The sequence below is a fragment of the Myotis daubentonii genome, chromosome 4 (genome assembly GCF_963259705.1).
Source record: "Myotis daubentonii chromosome 4, mMyoDau2.1, whole genome shotgun sequence".
Taxonomy (NCBI): domain Eukaryota; kingdom Metazoa; phylum Chordata; class Mammalia; order Chiroptera; family Vespertilionidae; genus Myotis; species Myotis daubentonii.
In genome coordinates, this window is record NC_081843.1 from 71789369 (window position 1) to 71811203 (window position 21835).

The following is a 21835-nucleotide window of genomic DNA, read 5'->3' on the forward strand; positions in this document are numbered from 1 at the left end:
AAGCTTTAGTGAACAATAATTCCCCTTTTCTTTGTTTAAACGACTTCACTTATTCACCTATATTCTTAACCACTCAAATAATGTGCTTTATGAAGACCACACGGCAGAAGATAAGTAAAATAGAAAAATAGACATCTAAGTTCAGAAAAGGAAGCAGGGAGTGAACCTAAGGACTTCTAAGCACCCTCTGCTAGAAAGGAGGTGGCCTGACTGCTAAAATCTAGTGCTACTTGACCCATCCAGAGCTATCAAGTCCTCAAGACTTACAAGTGTGCTATGTTTCTTAGACAAGTGGTCAATATCATTTAAAGTCATCAGTATAGTAAGTTATTAGACACAAAGAAATACTTGGTTACCAAATGCAACAAAACTTGGGGGGATAATCTACTAAAAAACAAAACTAAAACTAAAGGCATTGTACACAGACTTATAGGGTATAACTGGAGATGTGGGGGTTAGGAGAAAGATTCGGAGCCTGGGCTGAATTTGAATCCTGGTGTTTGCATTTCTTCTCTATGTGGCTGCAAATGAGGATGGTAATTATTTTAAAATCTTGTTCTCATGAGGCTCACATCAGCGAACAAACTCAGGACTATGTTAGATACCTAATAAGAGCTAAATAAATATTAGGTGTCTCCTCCCAGCCCCCATTGCACTATTCCAGTAATGCGCAAAGCTGAAAGAGTCCTTTAGAGACCATTATTTCTTAGAATTTTCCTATGTTTCTATACTGTGCACATTGTGTTTGATATAGTAATACACTAATACTACAGGCAGAACATTTCTCATGTTTGACCTGAAAAGTTGAACTTTTCCTCAACCTTTATTTTCAATAAATAGCAATAGAATATTTTGATACATTTTCAATAAGTATCTTCATCTTGGCATTTATCTGGCGGCAGGAGACCATTATCGTGTGATAAATAGTTTTATTCCATTGACATTTCCATGTCTGTAAAATGAACAAGATTTATTCATCCAATTAACATTTGAATGTCATGTTTAGCTACAAGTTAAAAACAAGCTGCCTTCAGTATCTGTGTTATATTGTTTTCTGAACACATTTACAGAGTAGGGCCAAACTTTGCCCTTAAGATAAGCACTACATGTCTTCAAAATATGCACATTCGTGTGTGTGTGTGTGTGTGTGTGTGTGTGTGTGTGTTTATGTTAGAAGAGGAGAATAGGATTTTAAGTACTTCAGTGTCAAACAGCAAATGAAATAATCAAATTATAAAAAGATGACATGCTTTCAAAATAATTTTCAGATGTCGAAGTTAGAAGAAATCAAGCTATAAGATAATAGAATGGTAGACCTGGTACACTTACTAGTTTTATAAATAAGGCAACTAAGGTCTTGGGAAATATGCATCTGCCAAAATGATGCAGCCAGTACGTGATGGCAGTAGAGCTGGAGTTAAGTCTCAGGACTCACAGCTCCGTGCTCTCCCTGCTACTCACTCCATGCTGCCTCTGAAGGCGGAGGCTGCATCTGTCCTTTCCCACTGCAGCCCCGCCATGTGTTCTCAGCCTCTCGCACCCTGCAAATGCTTCATAAATATTCACTGAGTAAGTGGTCAATGAAAGAATGCCTTCCTTAGCTTTATTTCCTCTAAGACAGAGGACAGCTTTGGAGACCTGGAGAAGAATCCTGGTTTAATATCTGCTAATCAATAATGATTTTAATTTTATTCCTGAAAATATTTTTTAGTCAACAATCTGAGGATGAAGTAGGTGGTTTGGATATTCCCACTGTCAAAACGCTGCATACTCCGTGAGGAACAGCCATCCAAATGCACTGGTCAGCAGCACAGCAACAATGTGGAGACCCAAAGCAAAGGTTATAGAATATTGTCATCAGATTTGATGCTAGAATTGAGGTGATGTGCCATACGTTTTCAAACAACACTAAATTTAGGGGAAAAAAGATATAATACCTTCGAATACAGGAATAAAAAATGATCTGGTCAACTTAGAATAACAACTACAAGGAGTTAATAATTTCGAAACATAAAAAATGCATGACACTCCTATATGCATGTTAATAAGAGTGCTACTTACCAGTTGCTATGAAGAGAACAGTGTATTTTGTGAATAGATGTGACTTTGTTCTCTATTGCATTTACAGAACCATTGAAAAACACACGTATTAATGGTAGTTAAATGAGTGCTTGAGTAAGCTACCTTGACAAGTGTGTCAATCTCTCCAGTTTCTGCTGACCATTTACACGGTAGAAGATCTGGGTAATATAGCTTTGTTTCTCTCACATACAGATACAATGAAAATGATTTTAAAAAGGATAATGTGGATTCCTTTCCTGAGGCTTCATTTGTTTGCTTAGTCATAGCTCACACCTTCATGATCAAAGATATACAAGAGTTAGTTTTGCCTTCTTTTGTACACCAACTAATTTTTTTTTTACCTAATCAACAATATCTTCATCCATGCCATACACTACTGACACCTAAAATATATCCAAATATGGTTGTGGCTAATTATTCCAAAAACAAAATGGAGCTTTCAGAAATCCCAATGAAATCATTGCACTGAGTTAGTCAAACATATAAAGAACCACTTCACAAAATAGAGCTTAAATATGGCAGACATTTTAAGAATGTTGTAATATTGTATCTATTCGGTCTATATACAAACCTTTAGCTTAAGTTAAAATGTGGGCATAAACAAGTACTTGCTTAAGCTCATGTAACACATCATATGCCTTCATGTTCAGTTCAAAGTATCTTCAATCAGAAACTTTAAGCCCTGTTAAGAGAGTCTATTTTTTCTGTCTGGCCTCAGTCAGAGGAGACATAAGCATACTCAATCAACAACTCTCTAGTTTCAGACCCTAGATATTCGATAGCACCAATTTGAACATGCTTGGAAATCTCATTAATCACATTGAGGCTGAGAAGCTCAGTATAATCCCTTGCATTCTTGAAAAAGTGAAACAGAAGCCAAAACAATTTCAGAAGTAGCCCACAAAGTGAGCATGGTAAATTAAGGTCATTTATTTCACAATAAGCATTTACTGCATGCCTACTATGTGTCTCTATCACCTGAAATGATACTACACATTTGAGTTAAAGGGATGTTCTGTCAACAACCTAAAATGTCAATGACAAAACAAGAAGAGACATTGGATGAAAAATGGAATAATTAAAAAGTACAATCTTTAGCAACTGCCAGTAGCATTTAATTTAACATTTTCATATAAAATCTCTCAATTGAATAATAACCTACATGTCAAGTAATCTATATATTACTCAAAATGTGCAGCTTTCTAAATTAAATTTCTCAAGGTTATTAGTTTTCATGAACCAAATAACAATGTGAAATATTTCACTAGCACTACCTCACTCCAGTACAAGCACGCTGAAGTAACCTTTATCTTATTGTGCGTGGTTTCACTAAAGCTCATAACTCCTGAAATGAAGATTACAGAAAGTATAAATTATTTAGAGTAAGTTTAAGAATAATGTTCTGAATGTGGTCACTAGAAATAAAAAGAGTGGGTTTTTCACAATGAAAGATGCCATTATTCAGTATATTGTCTCCAAGAGTGCTTGAAGAATATAAAAATTCATGTCATACTCCACAGTAAGACAGCGATGATGCTCCACCAAAGGGGAAAATTCATTTTTGCTTCAGTGAGAAAATTACATTGTGATATGAAATGAGTGTTAATTGTTCATGTGCATTCATATCAGCTACTGTGCTGGTTAATTCTGCAATTTTTATTTATCCCTACATACATTGTTTAGCATTTTGTATCTCTCTTAATCTTAGGAAATATGAATAAAAAAATCCTCAAATATAGATTCTTTTTACTTATGTATGGCATCAATTAATTGACTTGTGTTCCTTAAATGTTAGTTGTTATTTGAATGACAGCATCATGCAGTAAAAAAAAAAATGTGTGGGAAAGCCTAGAGTTTGAGCCTCAACTCCTTAGTTTTCCATGTACCCTTGAATGCATCATTGAACTTTTCTGAGCACCCAATTTTCACACGGGGCATGGGATAATAACATTTCCTACCTTACAAGGTTATGTGAGGATCAAGATACATAACTCAGCCAGCACTGTTGAAAGGTACTATGTGTGAAGCCTCATTTTATGTATTAGCTCACAATCCTCAAAACTCTATGAAGTTGGTCTTATTATTTTTATCTCAAATTGGTGGCAGTCTCTACCTCTCTTGTGGTCCTTAACATATTCTTCTTGTTACAGTGAATTTCAGATGATGAAAGAGAGGAAACAAAGTTCAATATGTTTCCCCAGGTCATAGAGTTAGTAAGTAGCAGAGCCAGGAATCAGAACCAAGGCTTCCAGCTCCAGACCTTGCACTTTCACCATTATAATGTACTAGTAGCCCTGTGCACGAATCCGTGCGCCAGTAGCTCACCAGTAGCTCACTGCCGCCCTCTTGTAACTTCCCATGCCCCCCCTCTCCCATGCCCCCCCATCATAGCTTGCTGCCTTGCCCCCTCCTGTAGTCTCTGCTGTCTGCTTGTAGCTCGCTGCCCCACCCTCCTGCTGACCTGTGACCCGGTCGTTATGCGGTTGGTCGTTATGCTTCACAGTGTAACAACCATTTGCATATTACATCTTTATTATATAGGATGTCCTGAACCCAAGAGCTCTTTGAAAACCATAAAGAGATACACACATGTGAGTTGTATCTTTGACTTTGTTGCTGTTGTAACTAGTTGTCTCCACCCACACTGCCTAACCTAGGAGTCTAGAATTCTGCCTCTCCTGGTTTTCTCACTGGGCCTGGCCTGTCTTTTCCATCACTGCATGGACAAATCCCAAGTCCAGCAGCCATGGCCTCTCTTGACTACTCCAGCTCAAGGTAATCTCTGCCCTTTGAGCCTTGGTGGCAATTTATTTTAAATCCAGCTTTACTGAGATAGAATGAACATATAACATTGTGGAAGTTTAAGGTATACAACATGATGATTTCATATACATATGTATTGGGAAATGATTGCCTCAATAACGTTAATTAATACATTCATTACCTCACATAGTTACCTTTTTCTGGTGTGTAGTGAGAACTTTAAAAAAATCTACTCTCTTAATAACTTTCATGTATACAATACAGTATTATTAACTATTCACTATGCTGTACATTACATCCCCAGAACTTACTCATCTCAGCGATGAAAATGTATACCAACATTTCCCCATTTTCCTCATCCTCCAGCCTCTGGCAAACACCAATCTACTCTATGCCTGGTGGCAATTTTTAGCTCCCTTGTGCATATTCTTTTTGTTACAGTGAATTTCAGACCTGGCTTTTTTCCCTTGCTAGACTGAAAGCTCTGTGAGGGCATCATTCATCTCTGATTTCCTTTACTCATCCCTGCATTCCAAAAACTGCCCCATGCCTTGTGCATAAACATTTTCCAGTGAATGGATAGATGGATAATCTAGAGTAATTAGCACAATTATTACTAATAATAAAGACTCAACAATCATGATGAGAAATTCATTAGTTAAGTGTTTCACGATTATATTTTAAGAACTTCATACTTATACAAAAACCCATGGTATTAAGTAGATGAAAATACTATGGATATTTGATTTTCAGTATTCAAACATACTTCCAATTTGGGAGAGAAATTCCAAAATAAATGGAAGACAGAGCCCCATTCTGCACCACTAAAGCCTAACAGAGGCATTTCTTCATCTTGTCATTCTTAATTCCTTCAGTTGACTCTATGATCTAACCTCCCAATAAGTCCTTTTCTGCTTATCATAGTCAGGTTCAATTATTTGCAACCAAATATACCTAACTAATATAGTCCTAATAAATGGTTTAAAACTCTTGCCTATTAATAATCTACATTCCAAATTATCAGCCCCAACTTTTAAAATGTTAAATATTTGCTTAGTAATTTTGAGTAGAAAATAAATGTAAGGTGTCTTTAAATCACATGATGAAGTTTATGAATGTTATAATCTACTAGTGGCCCAGTGCATTAATTCGTGCACATTGAAAGGAAATTACTTAGAGGAAATATTTTAAAATCGCTATACGCCCTTTCTCTATAATAAAAGTGTCAACCAAATTCATGATCGACAATGACAGGTGGGAACACACAAGTGCGATTGGCACAAGCGAGAGCTTTATATGTGTGCATGTCAACTTAGCCTTTTATATGTATAGAATAAACTTGCTTAATTAGACCTGCTTTCTGATTTAGCTAAACCTTTTCCAGCCCAGTGAAGCACCCCAACTTCTCTTTCAGGTAATTGTCAGCAACACAGCAGTAAATATCAACATGAAGCAGATTATTATTGTAGATTACACAGGGAGAACAAAGGATAAAATATTTAATGGTAACTGCAGCAGTGTTTGACTATATTCTGCGTAGTGAGAAAACCTAAAGTCATTTTCAAGTTCCACCATTTCTTACTTCTTTCAGTTGGACCAAGTGTCTAAGCTTTCTTAAATCTCCATTTTCCAGCTAGTAAAAAGAAAATAGGATTCCACTGAGTGTGATTCCTATGTATGTACTCCAGGACTTCTGTGAGGATCAAATGAGATGAGGCATGGGAAAACACTTCACAGACTTTCTGTTCAAGTGTAAAATGTTCGCACCTGGCTATAAAGCAAGTTGTGTTCCTGGGCTGAGGAAACTGCAAGGAGGCTAGTCGTCACTAGGGAGAGGAAGCCGGGCTTTGCTATGTGATGTCATTACCCGGTACCCACAGCGACTGTTAAGGGCTGGCCATGGGGCCTTGACAGTGTTGGCTACGATTTAGTGGGGTGTCGCTCCGGGGTGGTGGCGGGGCCTGTGTCCCACTTGGGGGAAGCCGAGTGTTGCTTTGTCGGCCAGCTCCGCGCTGCCGTTTCTCTATAAAATGGTGTGTTTCACGGCAGCTCCTGCATTGAGCATCTGCCCCTTGGTGGTCAATGCACATCATAGTGACCAGTCAGAAGGTGGGAAGGACACTTAGCATATTAGCCTTTTATATAGGTAGATTTTTATGAGAAAAATGCCCAGCATACAACACGAAGAGGAATAATTTTGGGTCACTTGAAACTATCCATACACTGTGTTAAGAAACCTATCATAATGCCCGATGCTGTAACTTCTCATTTAAATTAAATTAAATTAAACACTTAACCTGGCAGAAATACATATAAGCCCTTCTTGAGAAATCAGAAAATGTCCCAAGATACCACTACTCATCAGGACTCTGAGGACCACACCACAAGGTACATAACACTGCGCCTACTGGTTCTAAAGCAGAAGACATTCTACTTTCAGTCCTATTCAAAGTATCCCGAAGTTTTGATCCAGCTTGTTGGTCTGACACCCCAGCACTCAGCATTTTGGATTTCTGGCTCTGTTCACACCTCCTTACTCCCGGAACATGGACCTCTTATGCCCGTAGCTGCATCTTGACTACCCCTATTCCACCACCAACCCAAGGAGAATGCAATCTCCACTTTCTCAGCATAACACCTAGTACATGAACTCGAATAACTCTATGACTTTAAAGGAGGATAAAAGCAATAAACTAGTTTCAAGCTGTGCAGTGATTTTTTTCAGCATATTTTTAAAATAGGCTAATGAGCTTTTGTGCTATGCACACAGTAGGCAGTCATGTATGTTTTAATAGATTTTTCAAACAGGGCTGATTTTCCCAAGAGTAAGCAAATAAATGTTTCTTCCAGTACCACAAACAGACATTTATCTAGGAAAGTGAAAGCATAATCTCTTGCAAGTAAGGGAATAAATCATGTCCTCTTTCTGGCCTTTGGATCCATTTAAAATCTGTTGCTTTCTGTGTATGTGGTGTTTTTTTTAAAATATGCTTTTATTAATTTCAGAGAGAGGAAGGGAGAGGGAGAGAGAGAAACATCAATGAGAAAGAATCATTGATCAGCTGCTTTCTGCATGCCCCCGACTGGGGATCGAGTCTGAAACCTGAGCACGTGCCCCAACCATGACCTCCTAGTTCACAGGTCGATGCTCAACCACCGAACCACACCAGCCAGGAGTATGTGGTGTTTTATACTAACATAGGTCCCTGCAGTTTTGTTTCACATTTCTCTGACACCTTTTCTTTAATACACTTTTAAATCAGGGCTTGATTTTTCAATGAGATTCTTTTCCTATCCTATGTTCCAACCCAGCATCCTACTTCTACGTTAATTCCCCATAATGTTTCAAACATTTACAAGATTGAACAAATACTGTACTTTTCATTAAATTTCCTCTATTATTTGGACTTTTCAGTTTGAGTATTTTGTATTAATTAAATAAGTTTTCATTATTTTTCTTAATAACTTTCACTGCTTGCTCTTCAAATTTCACTTTAATCCCTAGAATCTCTTTTTAATCTCCCCAAATTCATGTTCCATTTCATTATAATGTCTGGCTAGATTTACTAACTAGTTACATAAATATAAGTGGCATATATGAACTTTTTGAAGCAATCTGTACAATCACAAAGACTCTAAATTAAATCATTTGTCAAACTATTTTCTATTTTCTGCTCATTGTAATAATTAACTAGAATCATTTTTGCCTTGGTCTTTACGTACCTCTCTAATCCACTTTTTTTATTTTTTTTACTTTGTTCAACAAGCTGCTTTCACTCTCACTCTGTTGACAATAATAATTTTTCCCTGAAAATATGTTCTTTCTAACTCATTTTCTCTAAGAGGTTATTATTTTAAAAAGTTTAATACAATGCTAACAATACAGAAAGAGCCAAACTCCTTTTACTAAAACTTCATTCTCCATGATTTATTTTCATCTTCATTTATTCCTCTGTTTTACTCAGTCATGATTTCTGCTCTAGGAAATCCCTCCTCTGGTCCCATTCACTTCCGCTCAGTCTCTTTCAATCCAATCCCTTCCCATCCATGATCTAGTCCATAATTTGATCTCAAATACCTTTCAATCATTTCTTCCACAATTCATCTCAAGAAAACCCTACTGCAATCTGGCCTCTCCCTCTCTCCCAAATATGCCACGTTCCCTCCAGCCTACAGTTGGGCACTTGCCCTTCTCCCCTTTTCCAGTTTCTTTTCCCAGTTTCTTCAGAAAAGCCAACCTGCTACCTTCCCTTGCAGGTCGTTGGACAGAGGTATGGATTTTATTTTTATTCTCTAACTTCCTCCAACCCCCATTATTCCAGGGTCCCTATCATTCTCTTCTTTGCATTTCAAAGGCCTCCTCTTGTTCCAAAGCATGGACAAGCCTCTGCCTCCTCCTCCTTGATGAGTCATGCACTGTTCTCATCCTAAACTTTCCATTATTTGTCCTTTGTGCTGGCCTTTATCTTAGTTTGGTTCATGCTGCCTTTGAGAAGAAATAATTCTTTGGCTATTTCTTTTGCCCTATTTCTCCATGAGCATCCTTCAGGCATATAACAAGTGGACAGATCTTCCACATAAAATATCTGGGTTACATTTTTAATTCTATACTCTTACTCCCTGGGCCAATAATAGAATGGATCTACAGAAAGAACAGACATTCAGGATGGGAGAAATGTTTCCCTCCTTATTCAAAAGCAGCCCATCTGACTAATTAAAGAAATATGTCAAAAATGGTTCCCAAGAAGAACCCATATGTCAGCCCAAGAGTTAACTATTTTGAAAATGAGAATAACCACTTTGTCTATTTTTCAATAGAGATTGAGAACAAAGGAAAAAAGGAGGAACAAAGAAGAAATAAAATCAGAATTCAAGCTGAAATATAGAAATCTCTAGCTATATCAGTGAAATGGGGAAAATATATGAGCTTAGAACTGTAGTGAGGTCAAAGCCAGTAGGTATATGTAAGGTTTTTACCACGTTTCTGTTTTCCATCAGCTTTTGACCAAAGCCATGTCCCTAAAAGGGAAGATGAGACTTTAGAAGGTGATGGAATAATGGGTAGTAGATAGAAGCCTTTGGCATGATGCAAATAATTTAAAATACTGTGTGTGCTTAGAAAACAGGAAAGAAAAAACAACCACCAGTGGGCACTGACATCAATGCTTTGTGAGAACGGACTTCAGAAACTACAAAGCACTATTCAAATACAGGCTCTTTATTACTACTTGACAGAAGTGCAAATGCCTCTCACCCACTGCTGGATAATAAATGGTGTTAAGTATGTCCCACTACCTCTCCCAAACCCATAATGACAAGAGTAGTCAAGGGGAAAGGAACAATGGAAAGAACATATGTGTTCTTGTAAATGCATGTTACCCCCTACAAAACTGAGCTCCTGCAAACTCACGCAGTAGAAATGAGAGGCCCCCAGAAGCAGAATCTGTCTCAGCATAGCTGTCTGCATAAAAGATCAAGTAAAAAAGTGTCAATATAAGCAAGGCAGCTGCTCTGTTGGTTTGGAGGCCCACCTTTGAGTCTTCAGGACTTTCCATTCTCCTTAGTCAACTAATCCTATAATCTCTGAGAAATATCAGACTAAAGAGTAACAATACATAGGTGGTTTGGGTCCTGACTCTCCTGGAGACAACAGCATTAATTCCTCCCATATAAACCCATCATAGCAGTTCAAATAGGGCACCATCACAAATGATTAGAAATTCCTCATTGGTTCATTCAATAAACACCTGCTGATGCTGAACCACAGTTGATATTGTGGGTATCAAAATGTCTTACTCATTTTGTAAGTACCCAATATTAATTTTCTTCTTCTCTCTTTTTAACTGAAAACTTTAACTTCTAGCTTACCATCTTATAGGGAACAGAGAACAAGTAAACAAATAAGTCTGTTGTGGTGCAACTTGTAACAAGATATATGATATGATGCAATGTGATATGTTATGTGTGATTTGATACAATATGTCATGGAGTGACAAGAGCAAGTGGCATGTTCACTGAGTCTTAGGCAATAGTTGGCCTGGTGGACACAACAATATAAAGAAATAAGAGATAATTACAGGCTTTGCATCTCAAGAAACAAAATAAAGATTTCTTCTGGAATCTAAGCCAGTTGATTTTAAAAAAGGTACTATCAGTTGAAATGGAAATACTTATTATTTGCTTTTCCTTAAAAAAGAGCGGTATTACAAGAAAATTCAGAGCAAGCTAGAGAAACTAATTTTTAATAGCAATCAAATGCAAAAGAAATTCTAAATATCTGCCAAAAACAAGGCTAACTGAACTATTTTTGAAGCAACAAAATAAAAAGACCCCTGGGCGAGAAATTTTATAGTCACCCTCCTTTCCAGGTCGAGCTCTTAGGATGAGACAAAGAAACATCTGGACCTGGAACAAGGGGAAGATGCTAGGAACCTAGTCACCACACTGACAGAGATTTGTTTAACAAACAGACGAAAAGCCAGAGAAATCAGATATCACAGGAAAAGGGAATAGATTGAGGGGAATAAATGAAAAATTATGACTCCAGAGTAAAGGATGATACATTTTTAGAACACCCATTGAGTTAAGTTAGGTGGAAAAGAGAAAAATCATTAGACTATGATAAAGGAAAGAACCGTTTTTCGTGTTTCTCCACAAGAAAACATTCAGTTTGCCCTCCAAAGATTAAATTTGTTATTTTAATGTGTCTGAACAAGCACTAAATGAATTCTGAAATTAAAGCATTTCTAATACTCATTCTATATAGCACAGAATGGGGAGGGGGAAGAACAATGAGTGTTTCTGCAGAAAGCCAATGACTTGTTTTGGTTTTTCTTTATTAAGCATAATAAAGGAAATCTTAAAAGAATATAAATAGAATCCAAGAATGCTAGAGTTTTTGTGTGTTGTTGTTTTTTTAAGAAATGGAAAAGCAACATGCAGAAAAGATCTTAGGAAGTACACAAATTTCATTAAAATGTAATTGGACTTGCAGGAACAATTACCGTGCTGTGCTGTAAGGGGAGCTGTTGGCACATAAGAGCAAAGCACACGCATGAGCTCATCCAGCAGCCTCGGCAAGACCCACTTCCAGCGAGAAGCAGTCATGTTTCAACACCTCCAATTCCCTAATGCTGACAAGCTAAACAACTTGTTTTGTCTCTGGGAGCTCTTCTCTGGTGATTAACTGCTTATGGTGAATACTAATTATATGAAAGTACAGTATTGAAGAAGCAGTGTCCTATTTCCTCTACCTACAGCCTCGACATATCTTTGAATCTGGAAGCTACTAGGTAAGAGCCGCTGCAAACCAAAACCAAGAAAGACAACTTCCTCCCCCTGGTAAACAAATGGATCTCCTCCTACTTTTTAGTAGAGCACAGCTCACTAACAAGAAACCTCCTCTAACCTCTGGGCTCCAAACCAAATCGAATTACAAAAAGAAGTGAGTGTTTTAAAGTCCTGTCATAATCATATGGATAAATCCGCAGCAAGAGTTTGTGAAGTAGTGAACTCTCGCTGTCCTCAATTCCCCATGTCCCATGCTGAAGATTTACCCCAAATTGTCAGTTCTTAGGAACTGCACCTCAGATTAAAGTCTTCTCACCAGGGAGCCTATGAGAATTTGTTCTTGTGTTTTAAATCCTAAGTGCTTTGTGAAACCGCCAACACCGCAAAATTAGAGACCATTAAACAATATAAGGCAGCAAGTGATTAGATCTACCAAATACACATTCAAAGCAGCTTAAGCTACTTTTTAATTAAAAATAAAATATCAGTGGCTAAATTCAGATGTCTTAGCTATCCAGAAAAAGTTAGAAGTCTGTTCAAAATGCAAAAAGCTGCTGATGAGCCCAGATAGAGAAGGAGAAATAGAGTAGGGGGTGGACTGGGGAGGTGACTCCTTTTGTCCCCGAGCCCAGGGCTGGCAGGGCCTGGAAACGCTGACCCGGTTTAGCTGGAGGACATGAAGGGGAAAGTCACGGCTGCGCTGCAGAGTGGGGACTCTGTGGTTGCTGATCAAATAAGCTTTATTAGCAAAGGCCTCAGAGGAGACAGAGTGTTCCACCTTCTTGGCAAGGGGAATGAGTTGAGTAACAGCATTGCAGGAAGTGAAGGCACTGGAGATGTATAGATGGCCAAAGGAAATGTCAGTGCTGTATTTAAGTATAGCTTAAACCCATGGATAAATAGTTCTTGAAGCAATTATTAGCATTTGGGGGAAAGGCATGGGGGCTCTGTGATAATGGGATCGCTTAGGATTGAAGGAAATTTTTACTGTAAAGTTAGAAATAAATAAACATTGTAGCTTTAAGTTGTTCCTACTTGTTTAAAGTAAAGCAAAAAGGGCCAGGGGGCTTAGTCAACGTTGGGCAGGAGGCCAAGAATCTGAAGATCAGACTTATGGCTGGGATGATATCATTCACTCTGAAGTCCTGATACTCTTTCTAAAACATGAGAAAATTTACTGGTAAAAACCTTACCTCACCCACAGTTTTCTTATTTTTAACTCTATTTTTTTTCCTCTCAAGAATAATTTTCCAAGTCTACTTTCTGCCTTAATATGTAAATGTTATGAATTTACATTTAGCTTCCAACATGGTCTTACCTAAAAAGCTTGCCCTAAAGTAAAGCACAGGCACTTGGTAGCTACAGGAATACAAGACGTGATACTCATATTTAATCACTTCGGTTGCTGCTGTGGCCTCAGTCACTTCAGAATCATCCAGGGGTAACTCTAAAGCCTCCTGAAAAAAAGCAAAAGCAAAAACACAATGTTTGTCAATAAAAAAGGAGTCCATTAACCTGGAGAAAGATGCAGTTTTCTTCTTGCAGAATAACAGTTAAATAAATATAGAACCATGAGGTAAGAAAAAGGGAGTTTCCCACATTAATGTTTATCATTTGAGTCCTGGGTAAATAGTAAAACCAGAAAACATTAGCATTAAGTAATTCCAGATTGCTTTTGAGAGACAAAGCAGCTCTGGGCATAGAAACAGGAAGGGGGGGGGGGAAGCAAAAAGATCTATTACAACAGCAACTCTGAAAAATCTTTACTGTTCAATTTTAGCAGCAAGATGATGGCTATACAAGCAACCTTCTTCCCTACCTGTGAAAGCTAAAAACATCCTAACAATTGAACAAGAGGCTGTGAAATGTCCCTAAAGATTCTATTGTACTTGCCAAAAGATGATTCATTGTGTGCTGAACAATTCCCAGTTCCATTTTGAATAAGAAAGTTATTTTGCAAGAGGTTGATTTTGTTAGGTACATTTCAAAACCTGTGCTGAATTTGTTTTATTATTGTGCTGTCTTTGGTATATTTCTACAATAAATCTTGATTTATAATAATAGAGGAGAAGGCAAATATTAATGCCAACTTAAAATGGGGTTTTGTGAGCAAAGATGGCTAGAGCCAGTTCATGTCTCACCCCATCATTCTTTACTGGTTGAATTTTTAATGATGTGCGAAGGTTTCTTAAGAATGTATCTAAACGTTTAGAAGCAATTAAATGGACATGTTGAGTCAGAATCTGATTCCACCCACATTCATTATTTACTTGGATTGAAGAATTTCCTTTGAAATTAATTTAGTAGAAGGAAAGAAGCAGGTTGGCTTGGCTCTTTGTACCTCTCATTACAACAGTAACTGCGACAATGAACAATCAGAAAGAGCTACAGGAAGGATTTCAAGCTTTATCAATATGAAATAAGGATCCCTGCGGAGATAAGTAAAGCCACACACTACTCTCCAGATCTGTATCTGCTTTACTAATTCCCCACTCACCAGCAGTTCATTGGGGGAGATAAATCACAACTGGAGGGAGATAGTTACAAAATAGTTTTTCACTAAACTCCCATAGACCCTATCAGTTAAACACAGTGAATTAAATAGCCAGAGAGAAATCACCGAGATAAATATCCAAATACAGAAAATTAATACAGCAGCAAGCAAGAGGTTTTTCTGTTTGTTTATTTAAATTTGCATTAGGCAAAGGTATCTATACCTTCTTTTAAAGCAATTCTTTTAACCAAATTCTTTCTTTTTGGTCAATGATTGGGTTGTTTAGCATTTATCATTTCTTTTCTTTCTCAACATTATAAAACATTATACCTTTGTGATACAGAATAATTGCAAGTACTGCATAAATACATAAAATGAAAAATAAAATTCCTTTCGACCTAGCACTTGTATACTTCAGATTTGTAACCATTCTTAGCAGGTCATTTGTGTATTTTTCCACTTAAAAAAATTCTTGGTACATGAATAAATGCACACACATACACACATCACCCATCCAGCCACCTACCACCAGTTAAATCATGCTGTGTATACATATGTTCTTGATTTGATTTTGCACTTGTGGACATCCTGCCATGTGTGTCACATCAGTGCTATAGATTTTGCTTCTTCTTTTAATGGTTTTATTTTATCGCACTGTGTGACTATGTCATAGTTTTGTTTTTAACATTTCCACATTGCTAGATATTTTAGGTTGATTATAACTTTCTGCTGCGATGAATTTCTTAACCCACATATCCTCTATCGCACCTCTGTTTTCTATGGTGCAGATTCCTGAAGGAGGCATTACTGTGCAAAGGGTGTGCATACTTTAAATTTTGATAGTGCCAATCTGTCCTCAGCAAAACGAATTTCCAGCAGAAATGTATGAGAATGTTCTTTCCCATAGCCCATAAATACTGAGTTATTTGTGTTTTAAATTTTTGCCTATTCGATGAGTTTTTAAATGTCATTGTTTTAATTTCTAGTTTGTTGATTACTAGTGAATGTGAACATCTATTCATCTGTTTATTGGTAAATTGTATCCTTTTGTGATTTTCATGTTCTTATCCTTTGCTTATTTTTCTGATATTTAATTTTTATTTTTCTTATTAAATTATATAAATTCTTTGTATATCAAAAATGATAATTTATTATTGGATATCTATCTACCTAATAGTATATACCCATCTCCATAGAAAAACAGAGGTGTGCAAGATTATATGACATGTATATATGTGTGTGTATGTATATAAAATATTTTCACTCAGTTTTTTTAAACTTTGTTTCTTGTACATTTTATCATAAAGATTTATTTTACTTTTATGTAGTTACTCTGTACCTGTCTTCATTAAAAGGCCTCTGGCTACTTCCCACCTCATCCTTAAAATTTATAATAATATTAAACTCCTTTATTCTACACACATACTCACACACATGCACATGTTTTTAAATTTACATTTAGATCATTAATCCATCTAAATTTTGTTTTTGTTATGGTGTCAGGTAGGAATTTTTCCCAGATGATTTCTAATAGTCCATCTTTCCCGTTGATTTTTAATGCACCTTTACTAAAAATTAGATTTGTGTGTGTGTGTGTGTGTGTGTGTGTGTGTTTATTCCTTATACTTTTCTATTGAGCTCTTTCTCTCCTTAGACGATCATTGTTCAATTCTTAAGTAAATACTTGAGTCCTTAATTGCTGCAGAAAACTACAAAAATAGACTGCTTGAGATTCAGTCCTGCCAGGGAGGATAAAATTCCTGGAAAGAACGTTCTTTGTCCAAACTCAAATTAAGTACTCAGGCATGTGCTGGGGTTGACACCAGGTACTTGGAACTGGTGATCAATCAGACATAGATCTAAATTCTCTGGAAGAGTTAGGAGGCCCAAGGGAGAGGTGACAGAAGAAACTTCTTGAGGAACCTGTTAGCTCTCACTCCAGTCACCGCTCTCACCGGCAGCTGCATGCTTTTCTGAAATTGAAGGCTGGAGTGCTACTCCTCTATTGGGAGTGTCGTCAGTTCCCTGCTCTAGGAAACCATCTATGTGCAAAGGCATTTTTGCATACTTAACTCATATTAAATGGATTTGAATCCTTGGCCTGTGGGCTCTTTCCATCATTTGTGTTCACCTTTAAGATACTCATGCAAATATTATCCCTTGAAGTCAAGCAATTTAGAAATTATAGACTTCTACATATTTTCTGTTTCCCTTTCCAAAAGTGCCAGATAGATTCAGAACTTCAAGACTAATATTCTTGTATTATTCATCTTTGTATTTCCAGTGACTCTAACACAGAGCTGAGAACTGAAGTAAGCAATATTATCTATATCAGTAGCAGATCTGTCTCCTCCCACCTAAGTATACGATAACAAACTTCATAGATAATTTACCAGCAACTTCACCTCCATCCCAAGCCTGAACAAACTAAAACAGCAAATGAAGGAGTAAAAATGCAAAAGATCACCAAAGATGATATACAAATGACAAATAAGCATAAGAAAAAGATGTTCAACATCATGAGCCATCAGGGAAATGAAAATTAAAACTACAATGAGATAGCACTCCATATCTATCAGAATGACTAAAATAAATAATGACACCTTCAAATGTTGGTGAAGTTGCAGAGAAACTAGATCATTTACACATTCCTGCTTGGAATATAAAACCATATGCCAGTTTCTTATAAAGCTAAACATGTACTTATCACAGAACCCACCAATTATACCCTTGGGTATTTGTCCCAGAAAAATGGAAAAACCTGTACACAGCAGTTTTATTCAGAACAGCCAAAAACTGAAACAGGTTAGCTGTTCTCCAACAGGTTGTGGTTAAATCAGGTAACTGTGGTATATCATTCCACACTACTCATCAATGAAAAGAGCAAACCTGACATACACAACCACCTGTGAAGTCTCCCAGGAATTATGCAAACGATAAAAGCCAATCCAAACAATAAAATACCTAGTGATAAATTTAACCAAGGAGGTAAAAGACCTGTACTCAAAAAACTATAAGACAATAAAGAAAGAAACTGAAGAAGATACAAATAAACAGAAGGCTATACCATCCTCAATGATAAAAAGAAGTAGCATCATTGAAATGTCCATACTACCCAAAGCAATCTACAAATTCAATGCAACCGCTATCAAAATACCAATACCAATTAGGAAAAAATAATCCTAAAATTTATATGGAATTACAAAGACCCCAAAGAGCTACGGCAATCTTGAGAAAGAAGAACAGACGTGGAAGTATCATGCTACCTGATATCAAACTATACTACAAGGTCATGGTAATCAAAACATCATGGTACTGGCATAAAAACATACACATAGATCAATGGAACAGAATAGAGAACCCAAAAATAAATCCATGCCTATATGATCAACTAATGACAAAGTAGGAAAAAATATACAAAAAATATAGTCTCTTCAATAAATGATATTGGGAAAACTAAACAGATGCATGAAAAAATGAAATGACAACTTTTTCATACAACATACAAAAATAAACTCAAGTGGATTAAAGACTTAAATATAAAACTTGAAATCATAAAACTCCTAGAAGAAAACATAAGCAATAAATCTTTGACATTTCTCTTAGAAATAATTTCATTGGATATGTCTCCCCAGGCAAAAGAAACAAAAGAAAAAATAAACAGATGGGACTACATCAAACTAAAAAGGTTTTGAACAGCAAAAGAAACTATCAACAAAATGAAAAGACGACCTTCTGAATGGAAAAATACATTTGCCAATGATACATCAGATAAGGGGTTAATATCCAAAATATATAAAAAGCTCATACAACACCCAAAAGACAAACAATCCAATTAAAAAATGGGCAGAGGATCTCAATAGACATTTCTCCAAAGAGGAAATACATATGACATATGAAAAGATGCTCAACATCACTAATCATCAGAGAAATACACATTAAAAGAACAATGAGATATCTCCTCACACCTGTCAGAATGGCTATCATCAATAAAGGAACAAATAAGTGTTGGCAAGGATGTGGAGAATAGGGAACCCCCATGCAAGGTAGGTGCGATTATAAATTGGTGCAGCCACTATGGAAAACAGTGTGAAGGTGCCTCAAAAAAAACTAAAAATAGCATACCATACAACCCAGCAATTCCATTGCTGGGTAATTATTCAAAGAAATCCAAAACATTAATTTGAAAAGATATATGTACCCCTTGGCATTATTTATACTAACCAAGATATGGAATCAACCTAAGGGTCTATTGATAGACCAATGTGTAAAGCAGTGGTACAAACATACCACTGAATTTTATTCAGTCACAAAAAGAATAAAATTTTGCCGAAACCGGTTTGGCTCAGTGGATAGAGCGTTGGCCTGCGGACTGAAAGGTCCCAGGTTCGATTCCGGTCAAGGGCATGTACCTGGGTTGCGGGCACATCCCCAGTGGGAGATGTGCAGGAGGCAGCTGATCGATGTTTCTCTCTCATCGATGTTTCTAACTTTCTATCTCTCTCCCTTCCTCTCTGTGAAAAATCAATAAAATATATTAAAAACAAAGAATAAAATTTTGCCATTTGCAGACACATTGATGGACCTAGAGGGTATTATGTTAAGTAAAATAAGTCAGACAGGGAAAGACAAATACCATATGATTTCATTTACATGTAGAATCTAAAAAACAAAGCAAACCAACAAATGAAACAAACTCATAGATACAAAGAACAAATTGGCCACCAAATTAAAGGGAGTTTGGGGATTAGTGAAAAATGTGAAAGAAATTAAGAAGTACAAATTGCCAGTTATTAAAATAATCATGGAGATGTGAAGTATAGCATAAGGAATATAATCAATAACATTGTAATAGGTATGTATGGTATCAGATAGGTACTACATTTAGCAGGGTGATCACTTCATAAGGCATATACATGTCTAATCACTGTGTTGCATAGCTCAAACTAATATAATATTGTATGTCAACTGTAACTGAAAAATTAAACTAAATCCTCTTGAAACAAAAGAAAACAAAAAGGTTACAGACTGTTTGGTTCCATTTAGGTAAGATCTTTGAAATGATAAAATTTTAGAAATAAAAAACAAAGAAGATGTAATGTGGGGGGTTGTGGAGGGAAGTGTGGTTACAAAAGGGCAAAATGAGGAATCCTGTGGTGATAAAACAGTATTTTGACTGTGGTGGAGGATACGGAAACCTACACTTGTGATAAAACGATATAGAACCACACACACACACACACACACACACACACACACACACACACACACCAGTACAAGTAAAACTGAGGAAATCTGAATCAGATAAGTAGACTGTATGGATGCCAATATCCTGATTGTGATACTATAGTTTTGCAAGATGTTGCCACTGGGGGGAATTGGGTAAAGGGTACAGGGGATCTTTCAGATTATTTCTTATTATGCATGTGAATCTATAGTTATCTCAAAATTTTCAATTAAAAATGAAAAGGAAAGAAATAGTGAAGCAATTTGAAATTTTTTTTTAAATATATTTTATTGATTTTTTACAGAGAGGAAGGGAGAGAGATAGAGAGTTAGAAACATCGATGAGAGAGAAACATCGATCAGCTGCCTCCTGCACATCTCCCACTGGGGATATGCCCGCAACCCAGGTACATGCCCTTGACCGGAATCGAACCTGGGACCCCTCAGTCCGCAGGCTGACGCTCTATCCACTGAGCCAAACCGGTTTCGGCGAAATTTTGTTTTTTAAATAAAATTTCTAAGACCTCAAGTGCTAACAAAACAGATGGCAGAGGGATGAAATAGCATTTAAGGTCTGGGAATAACTTTAAAGTGACACAGGAAAGGGCCAGAGGACAGAGATGTGCGAGAGGCTGATTGGCCGTGGGGTGATGATGGTTGAGGCTGCTTGCTGAGTCCATAGGTGCTTTACCATTATTATACCATTGTGTACTTTTGTGAATATTTTAAATTCTCCAAAATAGGATAAATTAAGATAAAAGTTTCTGATACCATGTTACAGTATACTCTAGTGAATTTCGTCTAGCCAACACACTCACCTTGCAGATATACACAAGGCCCAGAAAGGTTGGTGGTGTCCCCAATGTCACCAAGTAGGTGGAGGCACAGGTAGAGCTATAACCCATGTCTACTGACACTGAAATAATTTCTCTTTGAACAATATTAGCCACTCCTTAACCATTATTATAGTTAATTTGAACTTACGTTTTGGACCACATAATGTTAACATTTTTGGTAAGTTTGATAATATGTTATTATTTTTATTGTTTTATTAAAATTTTTAAGGATTTGGGTATTTTTACATTAAGAGTTATTAGAAAAAAAAAGGCACATGTACATTTATTTTCCTCAAAGTACTGCTATTTCATTAAATGAGAAGATACCTGTGTTTAGGAAATTACACTCATTCAAGGAGCTAAAAGATTAAGTGGTTCACATTAATTATAGAAACCTTGATTTTATTTAATTCAATTAACAATAAGTTGACAGTGATCTCTCATTTAGAAAATCTGATATGAATTAAGCTTTGCAACTAAATCCCATTAAATGGGGATCATGCTGGAGACACTTTATAGATATTTTATTGAAAAAAAAACCCCAAATGGTATATTGGGCTTAAGAAATGAGATCCCTATCTCTATTTAGCCTGCAAGGAAAAGTAATTGAAGGAAGAAAAACTTTTCTTCTATCACTAAAAATCTCTATTACTATTACTGAGAAAACATAAGTAAGGAGCTTTATTCATAATACCCCTTGAGGAAAAGAGAGTCAATTTGTTTATCTTCTACCAGTCAGGTCTTCAATTCAGACCTCACATTAACAGATCAGAATCACAGCCTAGAAGCCCGAGTGGCACAGGGCAGTGCTGGTTCTGAGTGCACACAAGCCATCTAATCACAATGGAAAAATGGGTTAAGAAACAAACTTCGTGTGATTTCCCTGAGCCAACAGCCTTTCCATATATTCAGAAGTGATAAAAACCGTCAAAGCCTTTTGACAAACAACTGAAAAATGAGTCCCTTAAGAAAAACTTTTAACTATTAAAACAGATATGGTGAATTAGAAAAATAATCTATGTGAGATTCCAGTAAGCAGGCCCTTTTTTGTTTCACGTGCTCATCATTTCACACCAAAGTGGTCTTTTCACTATCTTTACTCCTAGAATGACTCTTTTTTCATGATCTCTGTGGCTTACGTATG

The 21835-nt window shown here is 36.6% G+C and overlaps 1 protein-coding gene across 8 annotated transcripts in view; it reads right to left on the reverse strand.

Annotated features, from left to right (window-relative positions):
* The window catches only part of ATG10 (autophagy related 10), a 207097-nt gene that overhangs the window by 52125 nt on the left and 133137 nt on the right, over window positions 1–21835 (reverse strand). For 6 of the 8 annotated variants that reach the window (XM_059694176.1, XM_059694177.1, XM_059694179.1 and 3 more), the window contains one exon: window positions 13454–13592. In XM_059694176.1, coding sequence (XP_059550159.1) covers window positions 13454–13592 — 139 coding nt within the window. Of the gene's footprint in view, window positions 1–13453; window positions 13593–17022; window positions 17048–21835 lie in introns of all 8 variants that reach the window. The other 2 variants (XM_059694183.1, XM_059694182.1) reach the window with 1 other exon arrangement.